The following is a 26,968-nucleotide window of genomic DNA, read 5'->3' on the forward strand; positions in this document are numbered from 1 at the left end:
ACACAAACATTACACCAGAAAGCATTCTGCTGAGGTCTGCTTTGCCAGACATACAAGCAGAGCTTGACTGACCACTCAACTCAGTCATCACATGGCTGAGAGCATCAGCCTAGCACAGATATTGTTATTTCTGAGAGCAGCAGTCAGTCGGGGACATAATCTGTATAATTGACAGCCGAGCCTCCCCTTTGTTTCCCCACCAAGCCGTACACGTTTCTTACCTCATTATCACCACTGCGAATCAGACTTTCTCGGTTGGAAATCATGCCCCAGGCTGCTATGCCAATAGCCACCACGTTCTCCTCCGAGCTCCGACTGATGGTGTTGTCTCTGACCACTTCCCCAATGTACTTCATCAGCCCGTAATGCGTGCCTCCTGTAAAAATCCAGGCCCCTGCGGACAACATCCAATAACCTGGGAGGATGTAGTGGAATACCCACCCTCCTAATGCATTACCTTTAGGATCCCACAACCCAATCCCCTCTCAAGACCTTACCTCAGAAGAGGCGTTTATTCTTTACTGAAACACAAAAGATGTGCTGCCCAATGTACCTTACGTTATCATAGGCATCCCAATGACTAGCTCTCCACCCTGTTACTTCCAAACTGTTAGATTACATTTGCCCCATGTGCACCAGCCAAGCGAAACCAAACTAAATGCTCTGCTTCCCTGCTGACCCTTTAAGCTACTACCTCTTCAACAGTATCACGCAGCAATAAAATAATACAGACACATTTGCAGGTCCCTACCTTTGGACTGGGCAATATAGATCAGTCTGCTGAATATCTTGCGCATCCGGGGCTTGAGTGCAAAGTTCTTTGCGCCCCCAGTGACAGAGATGACAAGGTTAGGGGTTTTCAGGTGCCAGTGCTGGGTCATGAGATCATAGAGTGTTTCGGAGTCTGTGTCGCATGACAAACGGATGTACTTGGGTGAGAGAAAAGAGGAGAAACAAATAAGCAAGAGATAAATAGTGACAGCTGGGAACAGACCAGGAATTGCATTTTCTTCTCTAATGTACACCCTTATTGCAACCCCTACAACCAGACATCCATTACTAGGACTTGCAAGGTGATCTCCTCTCTCGACAGATCAGTGCTCAGGTCTGGAGATAAGGCACAGTCTTAAAGGGAGCAGAACAAAAGTGGTAGTGTCAGAGCAGCAGAGTGAAGGACATAACTGCTGGCCTTTAGATGTCCCATCTCCACCGTTTTCAGGTTCAGCCCAAAACCGCAACCAGCATCTCCAGCAGCTTGGTCAGTGGGGTCAGGGGGTAATGCAGTGCTCAGGCTGCACTACCACGTTCTGCCTCGTACATCGTAAATTTGGCAGAAGCTAAACTGTGTATCCCCAGAAAATTTTGACATTACTAGTAAAAGTCCACAGGCTTTGTACTGAACTGAGAGCGCAGATTCTCGGGATCTCTTTGTCCTGAGCTGAGTATAGTTGTGACAGCCATTGTCTAGCAGTGTAATAACTATTGTCTAAGTTTGATTTGCTACAGGTTATAACAGTAACAAATTCTGTGGGCATTGAACAATTTATGACCAGAACAGAAGGTGGCATGGAAGAATGCAGACACCAATCGACAGAGGTCCCAGTCTGTAAAAACAAATCACTATTGCCAATAATGGTCACTGTTTGAGTGCAACCTTGGGAATCAGGTAAAATTATTTTTAGAATATTATTTTTAGAAATAACAAATACAACCAAAAGAACTGTATAATTCAGAACCACTGAAAAGAAAGAGCATAAGCAGACTGTCTGTGTCTGTGGAGAGAAATCTACAGAAGGAACTCCAAGCACACCAGGGCCAAGGTGGATGGGATCCTCTTGATCAGTACTGAAATCGTCCCTTCAAAGACCTCAGGAGTCAAATAAAGCCTCCAAACCGTCCTTCCACTGGAAGAAGACAAGAGCACTGACACTGGGATTCAGAGGAACATTGGAAGGATGAACACAACACCAAGGAAGTTTACGGTATAATCTAATTTTAACTGTAACAAAACAATCTGTATCTTGGATTGTGGATTAGTGGTAGCATTGTTATAAGTGAAATAATAATAATTACAGTTGTATTTTGATTACACTATTAAAGCCTTAATTTGACTACCTATAAATTCCAGGCTCCATGTGTATGGTGTCCCTATGATAACATGCACCCATAACAGTGTAACAGCATTTTAGGTATAACACAAAACAATTTTATCAAATTTGTGGTAAAGCTTGAACGCTGTATGAGGATACCATAAAGTACACTAGATAGATAAATTGGTGTCAGGTAGACTTACTATGTCTCCATTTACGTAAAAGGCTCTTTGGCTTTTTTAGCTAAGGTATTCAAAAGCCCCTTTGCAATTTCATCACTGTTAGTAGCTTCGCATGATAGACGCTAAATAAGTCATCACTATATAAGCCATACCAAGGGATGAAAAGAAGTCACTTGGACCTGAATCATAGTGGATTTGGTATAGATTGCCCAGTATTTTCAGGAGAGCAAAACCAAGGGATTAGAGTTTGAGGAGGAAATGTCTTAACTTTGAGAGCTATTTAACTCACACTAAAGAACATAATCAACTGTCCCAGCACAGGTTCCCAGGAGTACTTATTGCACCTGGCCCAGAACAGTACATCACAGAGGATGTCCAGCAGGCTCCAGCAGCTACACAGGAGAGCTAAGGGACTCCCACAGCTTCTGCTCTCAGAAACATCAGCCACATGAAGCCTTGGGTGTTTTTCAGAAGAGGGTCTCCCATAGGAGAGGGGAGCCTGCCAGAAACATTAACTGCTCCACAGAACCAGTAAGCCAACTACAGTTAGCTCTGCAGTTAGAAGGCATTTCTCCTAAACCCCACTGACATGCAAAGTACCTTCTATCTGTATGACTACCTTCGTTCCATCAACAATTAAGGTTTCCAGTTGAATAACCTGTTGTTTTTCGTCTATACATTGAGTGTACCAGCAAGAGTCCTGTGCAGGCTGTATCTAGCGGGTGAATCCCTCGTTCAGTCACTTCCTTTCTCCGAGGTACAACGATGCCATCTCCTGGTACAGCCGGCTGGTGCATCGCAACCATCACCCTCAAACACAAGTGATGCCAAGTGTATTCCAGTAGCTTGCTCAGAAAGGTATTCAAAGAAGGATTTTTTTCAGATTGAGGGCTACCAGAACATAAAATACAGCAACTGAAACGTCCTTGGATGTTACAGAATCTGAGCCACATCACAAAAATAAGAGTGTGCAAGCAGGACTTAAATGTGGAGATTTTATTGGTCTGTTCACATCTAATATTTCTACTCAGGACTTTTAAGACTCATCCATCCTAAAAAGTACAACGCAGGGTATAAAACTTCCCATCCCTTATTGATAATAGTCTGAAACTCTTAGGTTATCTTGGGTTTGAAGTTCTCCACACTGTGCACAAGATCAAGAGAAAACATTTTGCGATGTTTTAAGACCAGCAGGTGCTTGCCTTGCAACATAGGGAATGAGATATGGAATATGTGGGGATATGGAATATGTGGAATAGAGACATAACTCTAGCCAACATGCTGAATGAGATGGATCAGCAGACTTACAGTATTTGAGACAAGAATGCTCTGAAACACGTACAGTGGCCCTGAGAGTCCTCACGAAACAACTAAGGACACACAAACCAATTTCTAAGGTGGGAAGGGGGACACAACAGGAGGAAAGAACATTTAAGCCTTAAGAACTCAGAAATTTTGCAACAGAGCTAATAATTTCTTCTTTCACTAAAAGTACAAAGCAGCTGACAACACAGTAGTATGAAGCTAAAATACGCGTATCAAAAAATACGTGAAGTACTTGGATCTGTTCAAGCATTATTCAAAACCTCCAATCTTACTTTCCACCCAAATGCCTCATTTCTGCTACTTTGTATAAAAAAAAACCCAATTAATTTACATAGCATGCTCTGATTTTCCTCATTTATTTTGATTGTCTCAAGAAAGCTGCACTGGAGGTAAATACCAGTCATTTTGAAGAGGCAGATGAGCTCAGCCACATACGACTCCTTCACACAGTATCGGTCCAAATCATCAGAAATAGTGACATCACCTATTTTCTTCTTTCCACCCCTCTACTGCCCCACATGAAGGAAAAACACAGGGAAAAAAAAAAAAACAAAACCAAACACAAACAGAGTAAAACCTTGTAAGTTCCACTGTTATCTTAGATCCCCATTGAATTTAACACCGTTGTAGGCTCTCCACCCTGGGAAATACTCAATATTCAATTGGTTATGGGCCTGAGCAAGCTGATCTTTGTGGATATGCTTTGAGCAAGAGTTTTGGCTAGAAAACTCTGGAGAACCCTTCCAAGTAAAATTACTCTTTCAGGGTGCAGGCACACAAGCCCCATTCCAACATCCCACAACATCCTTCAGAGTGTCTGGTCCAAGGCCTAAGATACGACTTCACGGAAAGAAGCACTGCACATCCACAGACTGTGATGATCTGCATCACAGGGAGGGGGGGGATACAGGTCAGCTGGCTCCGCAGGCAAGCGTTGGATGATGTGTTGTGCCACATTAAAGCCATTAGAAAGCATGAATGATGATTTTATGGAGTAGCAAGCAGGTACATGCAGCTTCTGTATGGAAGAGTTCAGATCCTCCAAAGAAAGGTCTTACATCCCTACAGATATGAAATGCCTATTGTTATCACCTCATGGATCCTGCTGCACCTTCAAAGGCAAAGCATGTTACACGCGCTCCTGTCCCAAGAGTTGTCCACTGTCCACACAGCCTTGTCTTGGTGTTAAAGTCAGATAGTCAAGAGCAAAGCATGTTTATCAGGAGCTCGATCATTCAGGCACTTGAGCTTATTAGGTTGGGTTCACCACTAAAACGCAACATTTCAGTATGGACCACAAAATGGCCATTGTAACTGCACTCTGACATAGCCAGGGTGCAGAGTCCCGGTGAGAGACATCACAGATCTATTTTAAATTATATCCTACTAGCCCAAGACCTTCAGAATTGCATTACAGGGCAGTTACAATAAAACTAGCTACATGAAAAAAGAAAAATAATAATTGAGCATCACCCTCATTCACTCATTCTTCTGCCATGCCTGGAAACACATAATATCTTTTCACTCCCATCATTAGCCTATGAAATAAATAGCACAGAAGAAATTATTCTTTGTTACCTATTGTCAGGACTTGAGAAACCAGCATGTCTCCTTTGTAGCCTAACTCCTTCCACTCCCATTAGAATAAAACCGACTTTAGCTTCACCTTCCCTGCTTTTCAGGGACTTCCACTGGCCTTGTATCCAGGACTCTGAATATGGTGCATCCAACAGGGGCCTGATGAATACCCTTAATACAATCACTCACCTTTCCTTTTTTTCCCATGTTTTCAAACTGGATGTCCCCAAAGGCATCAGTAGGAAGCTCCCTAGTGTGCTTCTTGTAATTCCATTTTTCATTGGTATTAATCTGAGTGCCCTCTATGTGCTGATTTTCAGGGTATCCACACTTACACAAGTTGCCCCTGAAAGAAAAGGGAATAGGCACAAAACCCCACCGTTATCATCCTGGGCACAGAAAAGTAAGCTCAGATATGTTTATTACCAAGAGACAGTTTTGGTTTTTTTTTTTCACAGAGGAAACCACCTTCAAAACTGCTGCTCAGTCAGGACATTTCCAAGAAGTGTTATTTTGCAGCAAACCTGGAGCCAGTAGAATAGAGGGTGCCCACCATAGCAGTCACATCATGTGCGAAGCCTTGGAGCAGGGTCATACAAACCCAAGAAGCCAAGCAGCAGGCAGAGCTACGGAACCAGTTGTGCATGGGACTCTACTTGGATTTGCTAAGGGACAAATTAACAGCTAAGAGGAACCAACTCTCAGCTGAGACCAGTACCTAAGCATGCTTCCTACTCCTGCAATCTGCTTCTGTCTAGCACTGGGCAATGGAGTGGAGTACATCTCAGGAACCAGTCTGTGCTGAGAGATGAGCTTGACACTTCTGGATGGGCCTTACCTATGTGACCTCTTTCATTATCACATACCAAGTTAGATCATCAGCAGCTTAATTTGAAAATCTATAACTGTGCAATGAAGAAAATGCACCAGAACTCGGCATCGGACACCACCAGAAGTGACCCCATCTGCTGCTAACCTGATGTGTACGAACAGTTTCTTTCCCTTTTTGTGCTCTCAACCAGATATGAAGAATTCACTAAGATGATTACTAAGTGTAATCACTTTCCATACGAACCCAGGGCCTAACTGGTGTCTACGCACGCCTAAGACAATCACATCAAGAGGGAACGGACACCTGGTTTCTGAGCAGGCTTTGCAGGCAGTTTGCTGCGTTCCCAGCACACTTCCCCCACTACCACCCCTGTCCGCTGCACGGCATGGTGTGCAGTCACTCCCAACACCCTCCTCAACAACACTGAAATTGCATCAAGGGGAGGAAGAATTCGCACTTTGGTTGCGCAGGACAAGTTGAGAATGCTAGGAGAACTCTTTTCCTAGGAAAAGCTATAACACAGACCGTGAAACCTTATGCAGAGCCTATATCCCTGCTTCCTCAGAGGGCATGGAGAAAGGGTCCTTGCTTATGAAAAGAGAGGGTCGACTGACAACTGCAGTCAGCCCAGCCCAGTAAGCACCAACAACAGCAATAGGAGGGAGGAAGTGTGGCCCCTACAGTCTAAGGTAACAAGCAACCCCAGGTAAACACTTGCACAATGTTAATTTTGCTAGCTAGCAGCACAAAAAAAAGCAGATGAGGAGACAAAGCAAGAGGAACAATGCTATTAACAGCACTGTGCAACTTGGGAATACAGAGAGAGGAAAATAATGCATCAGCCCAAAAGGCTGAAAAACATGAGGACACTAATTTGTGGGCTTACAGTGACATTTATAGCTAGCTTGCAGACTGCAAACATAAGATTGAGTAATGCTCTCCTCTGAAGATTGCTGTAAAGGTAAGTCACAGCATGCCTCTCTGAAGGAGAGAAAACTTATACAGTTTCTTCTACTCCACTGTAGCTTACAAATAAAACCAGCTTACCTTACAAATAGATAGACAAAAAAATCCCAGCAAGTTATAAACTATCACTTGCAAGCCTTTCCCAGTAGGCTTGTAGGAAGAGAAGCTGATAAGAACCAGAACCATCCTCTGCTGGTCCTTTGCCAGACATCCCATTTTAGATGGCCGAAGAGGACCCTAAGTAAGACTCTATGAAATAAGACTAATTTTCCTCCCTTTCTCTCTCCAAGGCATTTTTCCTCCCAGTTTCAGAGGAGAATGGAGTTTCTGAGAGCCCTCGGAGCTCTATATTAGGACTTCTGCAGCTGCATTAGTTTGATCACTTTTCTCTTGAGATTACAAAAAAAACCCTACAAAACACCTCAAAACCAAAAAAGCAAAAGCAATGTTACAGTCCTCAAACTTACATTGCATAAGTACTTGGGCCTGAATACGGAGCAAGTATAAAGTCCTGTCTTAAGAGAACATCAGCCTAAGCAAAACCTACTGGCTGTATCTCTCTGCTGTAAAGGCTTGTGCGTGGAACTTGTGATTTGGGTTTAAAAGGAAAATTTAAATTAGGCGAAGCTCTGATACATACTTACATTGTTATACACCAATACCAGTGCTGGTACTGCATCCCTAAAAGCATCTATACGCTGCCACAATTATGCTTCAAATAGGGAACTTGTATTAAAGCCCTTTACCTGAGCTGCTGAGAGACTTAACATGAAGGTCAGGCCCCTGCTTTTGCATCAAGTTATTTGTGGAGTAACTCAAACTGATGTATTTGCAGTTTTTACATGAAACAGTCTAGAGCAGTGGTCTCCAAAGTGGGGGATGCATTAAATAAACTTTAAAATAAGTAAAGAAATAAATAAAGAATAGCGTTTATTTAATCTTTATCTCATCCTTTGTTATTGATATTTTTGTGTATGTATTATAATGTACACAATATTAAGTACAGTAGTAGATATATACAATTTGTAAATAAACACATACTGGAGGGTATGCTCAAAATGTTTATACTGATGGTGTGTGCAATCAAAATAGTCCCGAGACCACTGTTCTAGAGCTGGGAGAAGCACTCCAGGTGCCTGTCCGACCATCCGACTTCCCGCTTTTCTGACGACGACTGCAGAATACCCCAAGCACATGCAAAGAAGCCAACCAAGCAGTGATAACGAAAGGAGCTGTACAAGCGAGACTGAGGTGAGGTTGCGCTGCTAGATTCACACTATTAACAAACCAAAAAAAAAAGCTTGCTCCGTGCTGAACCCCTGCCACATGGCTTAGCAGGCAGAAATACCCTCAGCTCCCAGCCCCCCCACCTGGAAAACAAGAGAAAAACGGCTGCTTACACTGACTTGGTGTCTTTTGTAAAAAAGACACATTCTCTCTTCTTAAAGTTTTCTTGGATGAAGTTGACCAAATCCTTGAAAATAATTTAAAACACGTTTACTTCTGGTAACTTATAAACCAGCAGAAACCTCAGTAACGGCATGGCCAGTTTAAACACAAAGAAAACTGGTGCAAATTTGTAAGTCTGCTTTCTCAAAGTGGATGGTGGGCAGCAACTAGAAAGCACTGATGGGAGCTGACTGGACACAAAAGACTACTAACAATCACAAATAGGCATGCCAAAAACCATGTGATAACAATATTTTTATATCTGTCAAATACAATCTATACTAAAGAGGCAAAAGGTATGGCCTTCCCCTCCAAAAAAAAAAAATTTTTGAACAGCAAAACTGATTTGATATCCCAAGCGTGGCTGGAAAGCCTATTTTAATTTCAGCTTTTAATCCAAAAGACCCACATAGAAAACATGTTACTTGAATTCAGTGGCATGACGTGGTTAGCTGTAGACTACGGAGCATTTCTATTTGCATGTGTTGCCCTGTTTCCAAATAACTTGCAGCACTGACAAGATTTTTCAAACAGTGGTTAACTCTGGTCTAGATACTGCTTAATAGATTATGGCAAACACTGTTACTTCCCAAGGGGGGAAAAAAACCAAACAAAAAACAAACAAACAAACAAAAAACCAAACAAAAACCATTAGCGTCCCCTTGGGTAGGGGCTATTTTAATTCAACTTAAAAAGACCCTAGCAGGAGACCTGAACAACTAAAGTCATGCTTTATGTGAGCTCAGTGGAATGCCAGGTCTCCCCAGCTCGTTTAACCATTAACTCTCATATTAACCTTGAAACTCCGTAAGTGTAGGCAAAGCTTTAAAACCTGGGAGCCGCAAATTCACTCCTAATCTGCCTCTGCAAGCTAGGAAAGCAAAAAACGTTTCTCCCTTGCTGATAAAGGTTCGAAGGTTTGGGTTTTCTGTTTGTTTTTAAACACAGCTTGGATTTGCAAGCCAAGATTTAGTTTGGGATGAAAAGACAAGACATACAGCTATAGTTAAATTTACCATTTTGACAGAACACTTGTATTTAAAAAGCAGTTAGAGGAAGTTATTCCAAGTGGAAACGCATTCTTTAAAAAGGACTATAATACCCAAAACAAAGAAAATAGAAGAGAATGTATTTAGCCAGTAAAAGCCACAATGATGCAAGACCAAAAAAATAAAAAGGAGGGGGAACCACTTGCTAAAGACCTAAGAAGTAGTCATCAGGCCTCTTGCAAGCCCATCAGAAGCAAGGAATCTGCCAGACAATGCCGGTGATCAGCAAATGATTGAGGCTTTTCAAGGGATGTTTAACATAATTATATGTTGTCTGCCTTTGCCATCAAGTTTCATGAAGAGGTTGGGGTTCTTTATGGAGACAAAGGATTTGTCTCTAACTGAAACGTGAAAAAGGATTTTAAAGGAGAAGTGACTAAGAATGTACAATAGAGTTACAGGGATCAAAAGGAATGCAATACATCCTTAGATTCTTCCCCAAGTCAACAAAGCACTGCTCCTGCTTGAAGGGAAACTTCTTAAAGGAGAACGGACAAATCAATCATCCTTCTCCCGACATGACCTAATTCATAACCCCCGGGCCCCACTCCCAAGACAACACCCAAGCTGATCAAGGATGAACCAGATACTCACAGCATCACTGGAGGACACATCTATGCTGCGAGACATGCTGGAATAGAGGAGTCTGGAACTCTCAAAATTGCCATTTCTTCGGTGTCGCATGGTGCCCATGGAAACCTGGAAGAGCACAGCAGAGGGGGAGACCAAGGAGCAATGGTCATTTCTTTCACTAGATAAAAACCAGCAAGGACACTTAGTGCCCTAGGAAGGCAAGGGAGGGGTTATTCGAATCCAGCATAAAGAATCAGGAAGCGTATTAATTCCTAAAATGCAAAAACTAACATTCAGAGAATTTGTTTTCTTTTATTTCATACCATAAAGATACTTTGGTCTTTCTTTCCCCACTCCAAAAAGAAATCCAAGTCAACATGCTTTGAGAAAGGAACATACCTAATATGCCATCCCATTCAATTCACTTAATTCTTTCCCTTCCCATCTCTGATGGGTGTGCTATTGTGCTATTCAGTGTTTAATCCAGTGTATTTACAAATTAAAGGGGATATTAAGAAGAAACATTTCAATCAGAGAAAACAAACTTCAGTGTAAGAAGCAGCTGGTCTGTCAGTATGCCAGACGCTTAGAGTAGATGCAGCACCTGAACATCGATCCCTCAGGTCTCTGTCCACTCCTGTGACCAGGACAGTTAACACGTGCCACCCAAAGAGTAAGTGGATTTAAAGCTTGTTGGATCCACAAGTTAACAAGTCACCCTTGGAAGCAAACACACTTCAGTTGCCTTCTAGAGCAGATACCTGTATTGACCTCACTGTCTTTGAAGGAGCATCACTTCATTTGCACCAAGGCACACAAAAAAAGCCCAAACCTATTTATTCTAAGAGCACATACTTCAATTCCCTTTACTTTGCAAAATAATATTGGTCTTTTCCTGAAAGGAAGGCTGGCAGCCAGCTAACGTGGTGATCTCAAATTCTACTTCTCCTTCCAACGCTGTCTTCTCTCCTGCCTTTTCCTCTCGCCCTGCCCACCGGGCTTGCCTCTTAGGTGATACTGCCACTATATGGCAAAAAGCATCGCTCCCAGACACAGGAACACGAATTCTCCAGCTCTGATGAAGCATCCCTGTGTAAATATATCATTTCTGAGACCTAAAACCTGGCAATTTACTTGGAGCACTCACCAAAGTAGGAATGGCACAGGCAGTGGGAAGCTGCAGTCATAAATAGAACCAAGGAGGGTGATGTGAGCAACTCCCAAAGCAGGAAAGAAAAGGCAAGTTTCCACAAAAACATGTATATTTATACTTCACGCTTATTTTAAAGATACTTTGGAAAACATTTCATGTTGAGGGGGAGCATGATTGACTCAGTGTTGTTTACACAGCCACTTTCCCCAAATTCTTCGGCATGCCTGGGATCTCAGTCACTCTCTTTATCACTGTTAGGTGACGGAAGAGTGCGGAAAAAGCCCTCTGCCTCATTCACACCTCTGCGTGGAACAGGAATGATTTAAGCACAACAAAAGGCTGGAAAGCACATTTCATCAAATTGCAACCTGAGTAATTGGCACAGTGCAGTTGTCCCCAGCTTTTGAAGTTGTTTAAGTCTCATTTATTCTGCGCTGATTTATGAAAGTAAGATGCTTAAAAAGGTACCTGTGCTCAACTCAGGCACAGGTTTTAATTTGACCACGTAGAACCGGTACCTATGGAAATCTGGCAATCACCAAAACCTTGGAGGAACAAACGGGTTTAATGAGGGAACAGCAATGCCCCTCTCTCCAAGAACAGCCAAGAGCACAGTGTTTCAAACAGGGCTGGCATTATCATTGCAGAGAGATCCTATTCCAAATGCATGGATCCCTCCAAGAAAAAGAAGGAAGGCGATACATCCTCTGCAAAACATAAACCCAAACAGTTAAAAATCTCATCTCAGGCCTCCCAAGACAACACTGAGCTAGCCTGCATGCCGTGTGAGAATCATTTAATATCACAATTCAGGCACAAACCTGAAAACCTGGTACGTGGTCTGGCCGTTTCGTTACATTTCACACGGACTCCACAAGCACCTGAGCCTCTAAGCACCACACCACCTTCCACACACCCCCACCACGAGGATTCATAACAACAACAAAACCCAACCTTTTCTTCCGAAACCCAACAGTGTATAATCTCTTCACATCTCTTCTGAACTTACTAGAGAGGAAGTACTCCATGGAGAAGTCCTTCAACTCCTATCACAATCTCTCCCTCAAATTTCAACTTCGAAATGCTGATCCAACAGCGACTTCTCAAAATTCGTGCCACTGAGAGCTCCAGTTTTGCTGGCCCAAGCCTTCCGCATGGGAACTCTCTTCAACTGCAGATAAACGTCAGGCTATACCCACTTGCTCAAGGTTTCAGACAGTGGATCTGCCTCAGACCAATTTATTTCCTCTTTCAGTACTGCAGAAAAGTGCCACGCTGTTTCTCAAGGAGAAGCTGCAGAAGAAAATGGCACACTCCTGCTTCGAAGCTCTTCATCTCCTTTGTGTTAATAACTCCAAGACTTCCCATCTTCAGAGCAAGGACAGAAATCCAGCAAGCTTTGAGCCAGATTCAGGAAAAGACTTTGTAGCAAACTTACTACAACAGCTCATAACGACAAAACACCAGAAGAAACCGACCTCCAAAGAGGCTACTGGTCCGGTCATGCCCTGCTTCAGATCTCCAGAAGAGAAGCATGGCTTTATTAGCACAGGAACTGCAAGGGTCTGTGGAAGGAGAAAGCATCTTTTTCTCTAAGGGTGTCTGCTCAAGGGCCTTTTCCATGCAAAAAAGGATAAGAAAAGGAGGAAGCCATAAACAAGAACAAAGAGCGAGGAAAACCTGACTGACAGGCAAGTAAGGGAAGGAGTGATGAGACCCAAACCTCTCAACCACACTAATTGATAAGGGTATGTGGAATGTGGGAATGTTTATTCCAGCGAGGTTATCTGATGGGGCAGGTTTGTCAAATGGGATACTAAGGAAAAAGGGGAAGTCATACACAAAATATACAGAGGTGCAAACCTGGCAAGCAAACATCATGGAGACAAAGACAAGAAAAAACACCTTGTCAGTCACAGTAATTGGTGGGTTAGCAAGAAATTTCATGCAAACTGGGACTTTGCTGCCAATAAGGATGCAAACCTGAGGTTGAAGGATGTTGGAGAAGGGTGGGTGGAACTCTGCCAGCTGAGGAGGGGAAGGCAGATGGGGAGGAACACAGGAGGAATAGGCTGAAAGGGGTATAAAAAAGACCCTTTGTGTGTGAAATGGGGCCGCTGTGTGCACTTATCTGTCTGAGCCCTGCGCCTGATCACTGCAGTCTCTCCTAGCTTCTTAATAAATTATTTCTTAACTATCTGGGTAGGGGTGCTGGGCAGACAAAGGGGCCATGCCAGTGCTGAAAGGATCTGCAAATGTGCACGTGCTTGTGAACCTGAGAGTCTCGTGTGTGTCCCTGCACCGCTGACCTCCTGTCTCTGCTGGCTGAATGGGAAGGGCTGTTGAAGCAGCACTTGATTACCATAGCCCAGAGCTCCATTAAAGGAGTATCAAGCACTAGAAACTTGCCAAAAGCAGTCAAATGATCATTTCTGCTCATTAACTTCCCAAGACCATTTCAGGGCCAGTGGAGCCTCGTGCTAGGTATCCATTAAGTGAGGTCCAAAGAACCACCTGTGAATCATTTAAGGACTTGCCCAGCATCACTCATGTACTGACAGATGCAAGACCAAACACAGTGGTTCTGGCTTTATAGTCTGACTTTACCTTCCCTAAGTACGGCACCATCCGTTGTCCATCTATGGGCCCCCCTGGCTTTTCGCAAACCCTCCAAACAAGTCCAGGGTCCTGCAGGTAATGGCCTCCTTCCCTGCATGACCTTGACTTCAGAGCAGATCAAGAAGGGCCTGGGAAACAAGAAGTCCTCCAACAAAAGACTGGTAGCTCTCACATTGTGGTTCCAAACAGGACAAGCTACAGGAAGACAGCTGACCTTAGTGTTGGGGTTAGGGCAGGTTTCACTCAGCACCCTGAACATTTTAGGATTCCTCCTTCCCTCCCCAGACAGCACACAAGCTTTGCATGTATTACCCAGCTCAAGGATGGTTTCCAGGCATGAGCTAGAAGCAGAGAAGCAACTATCAAAGCTCTAGCAGTTCCTCTTCCACAAAGACGCGATGCCAGAGGAATTTATATGGCTACAGCCACAAAGCAATCATCCCCCTCTTGTGACGTGTTAACTTTGGTAACAGTCAACACAATGATGACTAAGAGAGTTTGTCCCTAAAAACATCACATTCTTTAAAATAAAGCAAACACAACCCCCCCCCCCCCATCACTTATTTAACTGAGTAAGACTGGCATCTGTGCATTGGAGACATATTTCCTAATAACCCAGTAAGCAATTCTTATTTCATGCGATTGATGCTTGATGTAAAGATGTTTTTAAAGCTGTAATTCAAGATAAAAGTTCCACGGGGGAAATACATTTTGGTCTGGATCTATGCGACATATTTATTGGCAGTTTTACTTGTTGATTTGTTTAGTAAGTTAACACCGGAAAAGTGACTATGGACATAGCTGTACAGAGAGAGAAGATTAAATGGAAACAAGGGCAGTAAATTATTCATTCAACAAACTAAAGGATTTCAAGTTTGTCTCACTGCAATTGTAAATAATTGATAAAAATGAACATGCTGCAAGCAGATTGAAAAAGTTAGCGAGAATGCAAAGGAACCCTGAAAACCTTGGACTTATTTTTAAATTTAGGTTTTAAAAGCTGCATTGGTACCTCAGTGCTTAGCTGATATTTGTGAGTGAAGCTCATTAACTCCATGAGTGTTAGAAATACCAGCAATCTTACATACTTTCAAAGATGTGACACAGCTGCAATCTACGTATCAGGCAAACGCAGTTCATTTTCCATCACATTTCCAGCTGATTAAATATATAGGAAGACATTTTTAAAGCACAGACTAAAAAGCATAACCTTCTTAAACTAATACATTTTGAGAGTAATACCATTAGATAAATATCAGAATAATCCTCTAAATATAAGACTATTACTATGACTTCCACAGCATTTGAAGGAGCATATTCCAAGGAAATCTTCAGCCTAGAAGTGACTAATTAAAAAAAAAAGGTGACAAAAAATAACTAGTTCTAAAGACACTTTAATAAATAGGCTTTTAAAAACTCATCTGCAACTGAAAAAGCAAAACTAGCTTCCATTCTCAGAAAGGTTTCAGATAAATCTAACCACTATTTGCATTAACATAATCATAGCAACTGGTTTTATGTGAAAGCTTCCAAAAAGAAAAGGATGTTGTCAAACTCCAGATTCAATTTCAGCATATTAGAAGTATACACTCTTAAGTACAGAAAAGCCAATGCCTAATCACCTACCCACTGTGGAGCACTTACCAAAGTCTCCAGGATATGCTCCAGCAATCCTACTGAAATCATTACTCAAAGAGGAAGGTTTTGATGTACTTCAGCTGGCAAAGCCCCACCTTTTTTATCTGTGTCATGCTTTCCTTTTAAGGGAGGGCACGCAGGAAGAGAGAATGCACAGGAGCGAGCAACAGCAGGATTATTCACCCATAACGAAGGCAGGGATAATTGCAGCAGGACACAGGAAGTAACAGTCACGGGTTATTTGTAAGAGAACAGCAATGCTCCTGTCCCACCTGTTGCCAACGTACTGTCGAAACCAATAACGATACTGCAGCTGAATGTACGCCATTAATGGCAGCGTTAAAAAGCCAGAAGTACAAGAAAATGCCTGTGGGAATAAGTAATTAGTTTTTAATGTATCAAAGATAATGAAATAGTTCTAAAAATCAACACCTATTAATCTAACTTACTACAAGGTTGTTGACACACTGGTGAGTACGACAGAAGATTTTACAACTGGTATTTTGACTCAACGATTCCTTAATTTTTTGTCTGACACTCATTGGTGTAAAGTAATCTGGTTTCTTTCTGCCTTTCACTTAAAACTATTCACTTTGGTAAATGTCATTTCTATCACTGTGAAATTCATGACGACTCCCTGGAGATCCAGATTGTTCCCAGGCCACCCTCCTTGCAGAAACCAGAGCTGTCTGGTGTACTGCGGGAGAACCTTCTCCATCCTGCTCATCACTCACTTTGGACAGATGTCACCACCCTGCCAGCTCAAGCACTGCCCCACAATCCTATTTGACTTTGCACTGCAGAGAATGAGCACGGAAGGAGAACATGCATCCAGCTCTGGATCCACAAGCAATCCAAGAGCAGCAGAGGGAAAAAGGCCATGCTGTTCAACAGACTCAAGACAAAACAAGCAAGTGCTGTAATTAAAGATCTGCCATTGAAAACACAACCATTAAAAACAAGCTGAAGTGTTTTGAGTTTCTGTTGGTGGTCAAAAGCTCACAGTGCTCTTTCCTGGTAATGAGGAGTGTCTCCAGACTCTGCAAGTGCATCTGAAGTGTGATCCAAGAGCATCCAGACCAAAGAACCTGCTGACATACACCGGGCTCTCTCCACTCACCCAGCTCCAGGCTTTTCTCTCCTTGGAAGCCAAATAGAGGGAATGATGCACAGAGGAATCTGTTCCCAGTGTGCAGCCTGTGGGCTAGGACATATAACTGGATAACCACCAAAAAACCGCAGTCAGTGAGCTTCTCCACCGGAGAGATTTCAGGGAGATTTTGACAAACTCCACAGAATTTGCGCTTTCCTAATTCACAGAAAGTCTGTAACGCCAGTTTTGGATTAAATTGAGGTATTTGTGAACCATAGGTGTTACTTCGGATTCTTTTTCAGACTCTGGCCAAAGAACTATGTTTCTATGATCAATGAATTAAGAGCCTTCACACTCAGGATCAGCACTCAGACCAGCAATGTCATTATCTATGCAGGAATCAAAATACAGCAAGCACTTGTATTACTGAGAAGTGGAAATTCACATAGATATGAAAACATTTTCCATTGTGCTGACAGCAGGGAAGAGACTGTAAGGAAGAACGATGCTTCTGCACATGAATGAACCTTATGATCCTTTTAAAAAATAAAGTATAACGCAAGAGAGCAGATTTAAGGCAAATAGTGCCTGAAGAGCTACCGGAATTTTCTGAACCCTGCAGCCTCCGCTGTGGAGAAAGCCAGGCACTAAGGGTTCATTTCAGTGGCTGGCAATAAATCACTTTCTATCCCAGGATTTATGAGAGCTTAAGAGAGGGGCTTTTTAGTGGTGAAGGCAGAACTGATAGTGCACCTGCGAAGTTAACAAATATATTAATTCTCTTGTAAAGTTTGTTTGGGTTTTTTTGTTTTGGTTTTGTTTTTTTTTTTTTTTTTTAACTAGTCTCACTTCACCACACGATGGAGTAAAGGTTTTCATGCCAATTAGACAGCCATGGGCTGACAGCATTAAAATCACCGTTCCTGTCCATGAAATTCTTTTTTAGGAACAAGGTTGTTTGGGCTAAGCTTTGAGCCGCACGTTATTAGCACACTGTTTAAAGATAATAACTTAGTGGAGGTTTCTACATGGGGTTTCACAGCATGGCCACCACAGAATTCAGTGGGTGAAAGTATTCTTGGGTCAACTGCTCCCACCTGAAACTCTGAGAAGAGCTCAAGCAAAACTGCAGGTGGGTTTTGCAGCACTATCAAAACACAGTGGATCAAATGGGCAAAAAAATGTGAAATACTTACTCTGTTGAGTGCTAATCACCATCCTTCCCTAGTCTATGCTCTCCCGATGGATCACCAGAGAGAACAAAATGTCAAATACTGTCGTCGAACAGACAGGGTTCTTACTAAATATGGATGCTAAAACAATGTCTTACATGGAAATTCACAAAGAACATTTCTATCACAGAAATCCCTCTGGATTTATTTTGCTTTGGCTACACGCTGTTAACACTGTTCCTGTTGCTGAGCAGGAAACAGATGCTGGTGCGGTTGCACACAGAAGCTCGTTTACTGTGTATGACCTGCCTTCTTTTACCCCCTTTTACTGGGGGGGTATGTAGCCCTTTTTTTGTGTACCCCCTTTTATTGCTATAACAACCCACTTTTCTGCTTTTTATCTGAACTACAGAAACTCACCTTGAGCAGGGGTAACAGCTTGTATGGCTTCTTACCCTTTTTGTGTTGCGATTTTGGATTCATAACCGCTGGGAAGAACAAAACTGTTTCATCATGTTTCCAGCTCAGATACTGCATTTCTCAACAGTGTTAGAAGAGGAGGGGGGGGCGGAAGCAATGAAAATTATTATATGTTAACCGTGAGATAATACTTTAGCACTTCTCATCCTTAAAAGCACCTTGATAGTAATTAGCATGAGCACAACAAACCTGGGAATAAATAAAGATAATTATCTGCCATTTCAACTCCATGCCCTTTGTCTCTCTACCTCACCTGGCTCCTTAAATGCCCAGATATTCTCAGTGAAGGTGAGAAGTTCCCTGTTTGTGTCTTTAACCATCTCCCAACTCTGGCTAAAGAAAACACCTGAAGCTGCTACATGGATGGGAGGTCAATATTCTAGCAACAGGCACCCCACAAAAGCATTAAGATAAAGCAGAGGAAGCTCTACAAACCAATCCAAAGGACGAGGACAGACTTCCCCCCCACACTTTTTTTAGCAAAGAAAAAGAGATCTGACCCCTATTGCGGTGGGTGCGGACCACTAGGATGCACCTACCAACCCCTACAGTAAGTCTCTTCCCTTTCAGATGATACAGACAATTTGTTGGCTTAACTTCTGGGTTATAGTAAAGCTCAGCCAAATGAGCATCCGCAGAAGGTATCTTCATTCCAAGAAAGGTCAATGAAATTATTCAAACTATACCAGAGTCCCACCTGAAGCATAGGTGTGATAAGTCCCATTACAGCACAACGCTGGCAACAAAAACACAGATAACAGAGCTCCTTTGGGGTTTGGGTCTTTAAGAATCTTGCAAAAGCCTAAAGAGCACTTTTCTGTGGAGAAAACTGCTCAAAAGGCCTGGTTCTGTGAACAGGCAACATTTTCTCGTTACTCATTTCTTCCCGTATTGAGGAAAGCAGGTACACTGCTGGAGATAAATGAAGTTTCATAAAAGATACCCAGCTCCAATGATTCGTACTCATTTTGAATGGAAAACCTTGTAGAATGGCATATTTCTGGCTGGCTGCTCAAGTCATAAGGATTCAATATTAATTACTGAAAGCAATTTTGGGTTTTCTAGCCATTTGCTTTCCCAAGGTATGTAACAGAACATTCTATCAAGTCTACAATGACACGCTAAATGGCACACTAAAGAGAACATAACCTAGTGCAAAACGGCAATATTTTGGCAATTATAGGTATTCGAACCGCTCAAAAAGGGATTATTGACAGAGTCCAAATCTATTAGAAGTCCCTGTTATCGATCTGAGTGTCCAGTTAGTCTCACTTAAAGGGGACAGACACAGACCTGATGTTATGGGACCTCGACAGCTCGGTTATGACAGCAGAAAGCTGTGGTCCTACTCTCTCTTATTACCTATCTTGCTGTTTCAGAAGCATTTTAAATCCTTTTTAACAATTTAGATTCCTAAATGCAGATACTTGTATTTACTTTAAGAGTGAGAGGGCATTGCATTTGGAGAACAATGGGTGAAATCATTCTGATACGCATGTTAGCCCAGAAAGCTTTAGAAGTGCATTTTGGTGTGAAATATTAATAGATATGAACAGAACACTGTCAGATTCTTTCTGTAAAAGCCTTAAAAATAAAAGAAATCCACCAAAAATAATTATGTAATTTTCAGCTTATGAATGTTTATAGAGTGACTAGCAATTGTGCACCTCAGGCTTTTATGCACTTAATTTGATGGAAATGTTCTGAGAAAGTGTTCATCAGTCCTCAAAAATGAGAAGAGAGGAGAGGAAAGGAAGAGCTTAATACACTTCAGATCAGCTAAAAAAAAAAAAAAAAGACACCAAAAAAAAGCCCGAACAAGCAAGCCCCCAACCTCAAAAACACTAGTCAATTGAAGGCTCACTCCCACCAGTTTCAATGCAGTAGGCTCACAAGCCTAGCTTTGCTACAGCTACAGGAATTTCTTTGACTTTAACTAGCATCAAAACAAAAATGTGCATTAATCCAGAATAATCCAGTCGATGACTACCACAGGGAAGTCAACTGCGCTTACACAGCAGTTCTTTAAGATATGGACTCAGCAATGAAAGCTTTCAAAACTAAAAACCAGAAAATTGAAAGCAGTAATAAATTCTCTTCGCGTTCACATCAAAACTAAACTTCCTCAAAACCACCTTCTTTAAAAGGAAGCACACATACTTCAATAATAAAGTATATCTGAATATACCCAGAATGTTTAAAAAAAAAATAATCAAGTTTATTAATTTTTTTTAAGGGTCCCTGTAACATTGTTGCAAGATTCAGAAAATTATCTGTAGTAATAACTGGTATTACTCGCCGTTGTAAAGTTCATAACTGAGACATCCTAAACAATATTATTTTCTATTTTGAGGCTTTTTTTATGCATAATATGCATATGCCTATTTTGCATGCACTGAGACTGTATAAATAAATTAAAGCTATATGGCACAAAGACAAGTGGTAATGCTGAAGAAAAAACTTTCACATATTTTAATTTAATCTAAAGAAACTGCTCCATGAAGAAGTAAATCTGTTTTTACAGAGACATATTACTAAAATATGCTGTCAAATTCATCTAATCATATTCAGTCGAAACGAACATATGCTTGTGACTATTTCAGTCTCCATTCTCTGGAAACTGGGTGTCACATGCAAACATTGTACAACTATTCAAATTTCACACCACTATGCAGATAACAGCGTGCATCAGCAGCGGGCATCTGATTATTCCTCCCTATAAAAGGTACACTTCATCAAATATCCAAATACAATATCTTAGGTAAAATGCCTTTAATCCATGGAAATCATAGAATAGTTTGGGTTAGAAGGGATCTTTAACGGTCTACTCCAAGCCCCCTGCAATGAGCAGGGACATCTTCAACTAGACCGAGTTGCTTTGAGCCCCGTCCAACCTGACCTTGAATGTTTCCAGGGATGGGGCAATTACCACCTCTCTGGGCAACCTGGGCCAGTGTGTCACCACCCTCATTGTAAAAAATTTCTTCCTTCTACTCCTACTCTAAATCTACCCTCTTTTAGTTTAAAACCACTGACCTATCACAACAGGCCCTACTAAAAAGTTTGTCCCCATCTTTCTTTTAAGCCCCCTTTAGGTACTGGAAGGCCGCTATAAGGTGTCCCCAGAGCCTTCTCCTTTCCAGGCTGAACAACCCCAACTCTCTCAGCCTGTCCTCACAGCAGAGGTGCTCCAGCCCTTTGATCATCTTTGTGGCCCTCCTCTGGACTTGCCCCAACAGGTCCGCGTCTTTCCTGTGCTGAGGACTCCAGAGCTGGACACAGTGCTCCAGGTGGGGTCTCACGAGGGCAGAGTAGAGGGACAAAAATCACCTCCCTCGCTCTGCTGGCCACACTTCTTTTGATGTAGCCCAAGATATGGTTGGCCTTCTGGGCTGTGAGTGCACATTCAGAGTTGCATAGTTGGGAAGGTACCTCTAGAGGTCCAGGTAAACCAGAACTGAACTGCACGTAGCTCAGCATCTCAAAGAGCATAAATCTCACAACCTCTCAAGACTCTTCTTCTAGTGTTTGACCACTCTCAGACTGATATTTTTTTTTCTGCTATCTACTTGCAATTCCCTTTGTTCCAACTTGTGTTCATTGCCCTATTCTTGCACATCTCAGAGAAGTCGGGATCCATTTTCTCTACACGCTCCCATGTTAGGCAGTTACAGATACCATTAAGATCCCCTGCACCTTCTCATCTCAACTTCTCCTCGTGCATTAGGTGCTCAAGCCCCAGCTGCCTTGGTGGCCTCTACTTTGACTCCAGTATGTCCAGGTCTTTTTTGTAGCTATGATCCTCAAACTGGACACAGCACTCCAGATGTGATCTCAAAAATGCTGAATAGAGAGGAAAGATCACTTTGCTGGCATATTCTTGCCAATACAGCCCAGGATGTTGTTGGCCCCTCTTGCTGCCAGGGAACGCTGTCGACATATTCAGCTTTTTGTCCCCCAGGTCTTTTCACCCCTAGATGCAGCTAATGACATTTTATTAACCTAGAAAAGGATTTACCAGAGAGCGGACCAAAAGCATGCAGTCAGGTAATTACATACCACTAGCTCACCTGTATACAAACTTTGCAGCTTTTGGGAACGTCCTGCCTATTAGCAGCCTCTGACCAGGTGACATGTTGTCCAGAGATAACTTGTCCAAGTCCTATTGCTTTCTGTTTCTGTTTTCCGCTGCCACGGAACAAAAAGGGACAGCGATCACCAATTCTATGGAGGAAATATAAGAAAAGTGCCAGGAGAATTGTTCAGCTGCTAAGTGTGGTTGGAAATGCAGGTCACAGAATCATATAATGTGTTGGGTTGGAAGGGACCTTTAAGGTCACCTAGTCCCACCCCCTTGCAGTGAGCAGGGACATCTTCAACTAGATCAGGTTGCTCAGAGCCTCATCCAGCCTGGCCTTGAATGTCTCCAGGGATGGGGCCTCCACCACCTCTCTGGGCAACCTGGGCCAGTGTCTCACCACCCTCAGTGTAAAGAACTTCTTCCTAATGTCTGATCTAAACCTGCCCTGCTCTAGTTTAAACCATTGCCCCTCATCCTATCGCTACATGCCCTTGCAAACAGCCCCTCCCCAGCTTTCCTGTAGGCCCCCTTTAGGGACTGGAAGGGGCTCTAAGGTCTCCCCGGAGCCTTCTCTTCTCCAGGCTGAACAACCCCAACTCTCTCAGTCAGTCTTCACAGGAGAGGTGCTCCAACCCTCGGAGCATCTTTGCGGCCTCCTCTGGCACCGCTCCAACAGGTCCATGTCCTTCATCTAGAGTGATAAATTTAGATTTCCCCAACTTTGTGAAAAATGCACTTCTGGCAGAAGATACTGGACTATTGCTCCAACAGCACAGGCCAAATTCACTTACCAGCCTGCAGTGCCTGTTGGAAAGAGACCAGGTGCAAATGCAGCTGTTGTAAAAGAGTGGGACTGTCAAAGACACTGGTATTTCTTATTCATTTTTTCTCAATTCAGCCACTGTCTGGAAGAATCCTAACTTGCATGCTTCTCAAGCCCTCCTGTAACACGATTCCATGGTACATTTTGTGGGAAGCTGTAACTTGCCCTGAGATGCTCTAGGATTCCCATAATCAGACAGACAACAGGAGCAAGAAGCTGGATTTATAGTCAACCTGAGACTGATATGCACAGCAGAGAGAGAATGACATTAGGCCAAGGATACCTTTATGTTTTGCAATAGAAAAGCTGGATTCAATCAAACGTGCTGAAATAGGAAGTAATGACAAAGTAGGTGGCAGGGAATGCAGGGAAGACAAACAGAACACAAGGACCCATTCTAAGTCCACAGAAAAAAAAAAAAGCCAAGTCCAGGCTTGAGGTGGGAAAACCTGGCTGAGTTATTCAGTTTGAGTGGTCTTAACACAGAAGACCTGACTCCCTGAGCCCTCTAAAATGCTTTGCACTACTTAGTATTTTGTTCTCAGCACAGCTGCTGCTGGAAAGTCAGTTTGAGAAAAGCAGGAGGATGGGAGGAAACTGCTTCCAAGAAATTTAGCTCCGGTCAAAGCCAGCAAGAACTGCCCACCAGGACGGGAACGTTCAGAAAAGTTTTGAGCTAAAAAGATTCTTAAATAAGAAGCACTAAAGGCAACATTAATAGACAGAGCTCGCAGCTCTGACAAGAATTTCAGCACACAGGGAGAAGTGAGGAGGAAGAAATACAGTCAATGGAAAAAAAATCCCCTGGAGGCTGAGGTCAGACTGATTAAGACGCTGTTTCAGTCAATATCCGCTGAAAACCATAGTTGAAAGCAAACAAACACTAAATATACTTTTTGAGTCTTACAAGGAAAAGACTCTCATGGAAAATGCATGAAGACAGTTCCAAGTAATTATAGATTAGCAAAGGTATATTTCTTTCATTGACCATTATTTTAATTATTAATCAGCTGCCGCTGTCAAGCCTATGTGCTTAAAAACACTTAGCAGTCTGTTCGTTTTAGATGTACTTTATAAATTTGATTTTATGTCCATCATGCAGCATCATAATGAAAGATAAGTGTTTTAGAGTAAACCATGAATTTGATCCACTCACTTGTACATTTAATTGTTTTCCAAAGACCATAGGGAGCTTGGTGTCTGGGGAGGTGGGTGGCTTTGACAGACTTCAAGGGCAAGAACAGCACAAGTATAAGGTCAGGCACAAAGGTGAAGTGCACAACCTGTCTGTATTACACTTCTGGAGAGCTGCTTCTGTAGACACTGGTGCTTCTGAGACATCCCCTGGACTTCACATGCAGGAGTGGAGAAGAATACAAAGCATCACTTTCACCAAAAACAGAGTCTCTAGCTGCAGTCACAACCAGCAGCAAAAAGAGGACCAGAAACATCCCTGCTACTCTCCCTAGTCTGAACAGATACCATCAATTCTGACAATAAATGACTCTTTAGAATGCACTGGTATTGCATAATGAGTACACATTTCTCCAAGTCTGGTCACACTTGCCTTTCTTCCAGTACATCTTCAGTAAGTCAGCAGTAGAAAGCATTCACTCATTCTTTCTCCAATACGCTACACGCACAAGCTTAAAGATGACTCAGAGTCCCAGGACTGGAAGTTTCCTATTAAGGAGAGCAAGTTTAAGCCCGTGCTATATAGCGTGGTGCTATATTTTTTCAGTGCTGTATCTATCCTGGTGTATCCCTAACCTGAAGCAAAGCTAGGAGCAGCTCTCTGGCTTCTCAAGAGACCCCACCTGGAGTACAGCATCCAGCTCTGGGGACCCTAAAAACAAGGACATGGACCTGTTGGAGTGGGTCCAGAGGAGGGCCACGCAGATGATCAAAGGGTTAGAGCTCCTCTCCTATGAGGACAGGCTGAGAGAGTTGGGGTTGTTCAGCCTGGAGAAGGGAAGGCTCTGGGGAGACCTTATAGCAGCTTTCCAGTATCTGAAGGGGGCCTACAGGAAAGCTGGAGAGGGACTTTTCACAAGGGCATGTAGTGGTAGGATAAGGGGTAATGGCTTCAAACTGGAAGAGAGTAGATTTAGGTTGGCTATTAGGAAGAAATTCTTTACTGTGAGGGTGGTGAGCCCCTGGCCCAGCTTGCCCAGAGAAGCTGTGGCTGCCCCATCCCTGGAGGGGTTCAAGGCCAGGTTGGACGGGGCTTGGAGCAACCTGGTCTGGTGGGAGGTGTCCCTGCCCAGGGCAGGGGTTTGGAACCAGATGATCTTTAAGGTCCCTTCCAACTCTAACCATTCTCTGATTCTATGAAACCATCTTATGATTCTATGCTCCTGTCAACCTTGGTCCCAGCTGGAAGCGTTCCCTGAGTAAAGAAATTACACAATACTTGAAGAAGGTATCATCTTAGGGCGATCAACAGCACTGAAAAAAGGCAGATATCAGGCAAATATCCCCACAGTTAAAAAAAACCCCACGGTCGCTTGTCTGCTATGTTTTCAGGGGCAATGCAGTTCCCTTCGATGCTCTCCTGGTCTTATCGTTGCAACTACTTCTACAACTAGAACAGGCTTTAACAGAAAAGGTTCACCACCTTCAAAGTTGAACAGGAGACAAATGTGCTTTCAAGCTACGGATCTGGGCCACCTGAATGACTACAGAGTTCTAGGGGCAGCAGTCAGGGACATGGGGATGCAGGTGCTGTTCTCAGTCCTGCTGGTGAGGAGAAAGGGCGTGTGGAGGGGGGCACTGATATGCTGGTCAACAATTGTTTGCAGAGATGGTGTTGGCTGGTGTTGGTTTTGGTGGTTATGACCACAGGACACTATCTGCAGATCAGCTTCTGCATGGGAGAGATGGGATCCACCACTACGTGGGGCAATAGTATTTTTGCCAAGAGGGTGGGGGAATCGGTAAAGGGGGAAAGACTAACCTCACCAGTCCCACTAAGTGACGGGCTGGCCCGAAACCACAGGCACCACATCCAGCAGGATCAGCGTGAAGCAAGAATGATGCATGTCCCAAAAAACAGCTACTGGGGGGGACCAGTGTGAGTGAGGAGAGTCAGAAAACCGGCAGAGAGGAACAGGCAATGACTAAAAACAAAACACAGGGGGAAGACGTTTGCTGGGATTAACCTCCCTGCTTGCAGTACCAAGCATTTAGACCTTTAGGCCCATCCTTGGTCTGCCCGAGGGCACACTTGGCCTGTAGGTAAGTAAACCATTTCATTTAGTTACCTTCCAGGCCATTAAATCCTACTGTAAATCTGTGAACTAAAAAATACTTTTAAATGTAGATAGGACAAGGCTGAAGTTCTCTGGGCTCTTTAAGTGAGAGAGATTTTTTTAAATGGGCGTTTACCAAATTCTGCAGAATCCTGCGCTTTCTAATACATAGCAAATATCAAGAACTGTGAAATTACATAATACGGGTTCTGAACTAATATACAACTATTTCTGAATCAGAGTAAGGGTATTAAGATGGACCCTTTTTACAATTGCAAATCTTTCAAAGATTGCAAAATTTTCCAAGGTTCAATGGATTCCTGCCATTACACCCAGCTGTGTCACACTCCCATTGCCCTGAGGACACTTAAGGCCAAAGTTATTCTTGGGCTGTTTCGCTGCAATTACCACCAAACACCCCATCTTTGTGATCCTCACCACCACTACACAAAGTCTGAACATCGAGTTCCACATTGATTAAAGTCTGAGGACCTCAAAGTGGTCTTTGTCTGGTTCAGGCTGAGTGCTGTGAAGACTTTTTAAAGATAAAGCATATAATTGGGCGTTATAGATGATTTGGGAAAGCCTAGATCAGGTAGCCATTCCACACAGA

At 42.9% G+C, this 26,968-nt stretch overlaps 1 protein-coding gene across 3 annotated transcripts in view; it reads right to left on the minus strand.

Moving 5' to 3' along the window:
* TRPM8 (transient receptor potential cation channel subfamily M member 8) overlaps positions 1 to 26,968 on the minus strand; it is a 153,180-nt gene that overhangs the window by 35,472 nt on the left and 90,740 nt on the right. For all 3 annotated transcript variants that reach the window (XM_074594835.1, XM_074594834.1, XM_074594836.1), the window contains 5 exons: positions 10,067 to 10,171; positions 8,375 to 8,448; positions 5,366 to 5,522; positions 752 to 929; positions 222 to 394 (listed from right to left, as the gene is read on the minus strand). In XM_074594835.1, the coding sequence (XP_074450936.1) occupies positions 222 to 394; positions 752 to 929; positions 5,366 to 5,522; positions 8,375 to 8,448; positions 10,067 to 10,171 (687 nt within the window). The remainder of the gene's footprint in view (positions 1 to 221; positions 395 to 751; positions 930 to 5,365; positions 5,523 to 8,374; positions 8,449 to 10,066; positions 10,172 to 26,968) is intronic.

Source organism: Larus michahellis, chromosome 7 (genome assembly GCF_964199755.1).
Source record: "Larus michahellis chromosome 7, bLarMic1.1, whole genome shotgun sequence".
NCBI classification, from domain to species: domain Eukaryota; kingdom Metazoa; phylum Chordata; class Aves; order Charadriiformes; family Laridae; genus Larus; species Larus michahellis.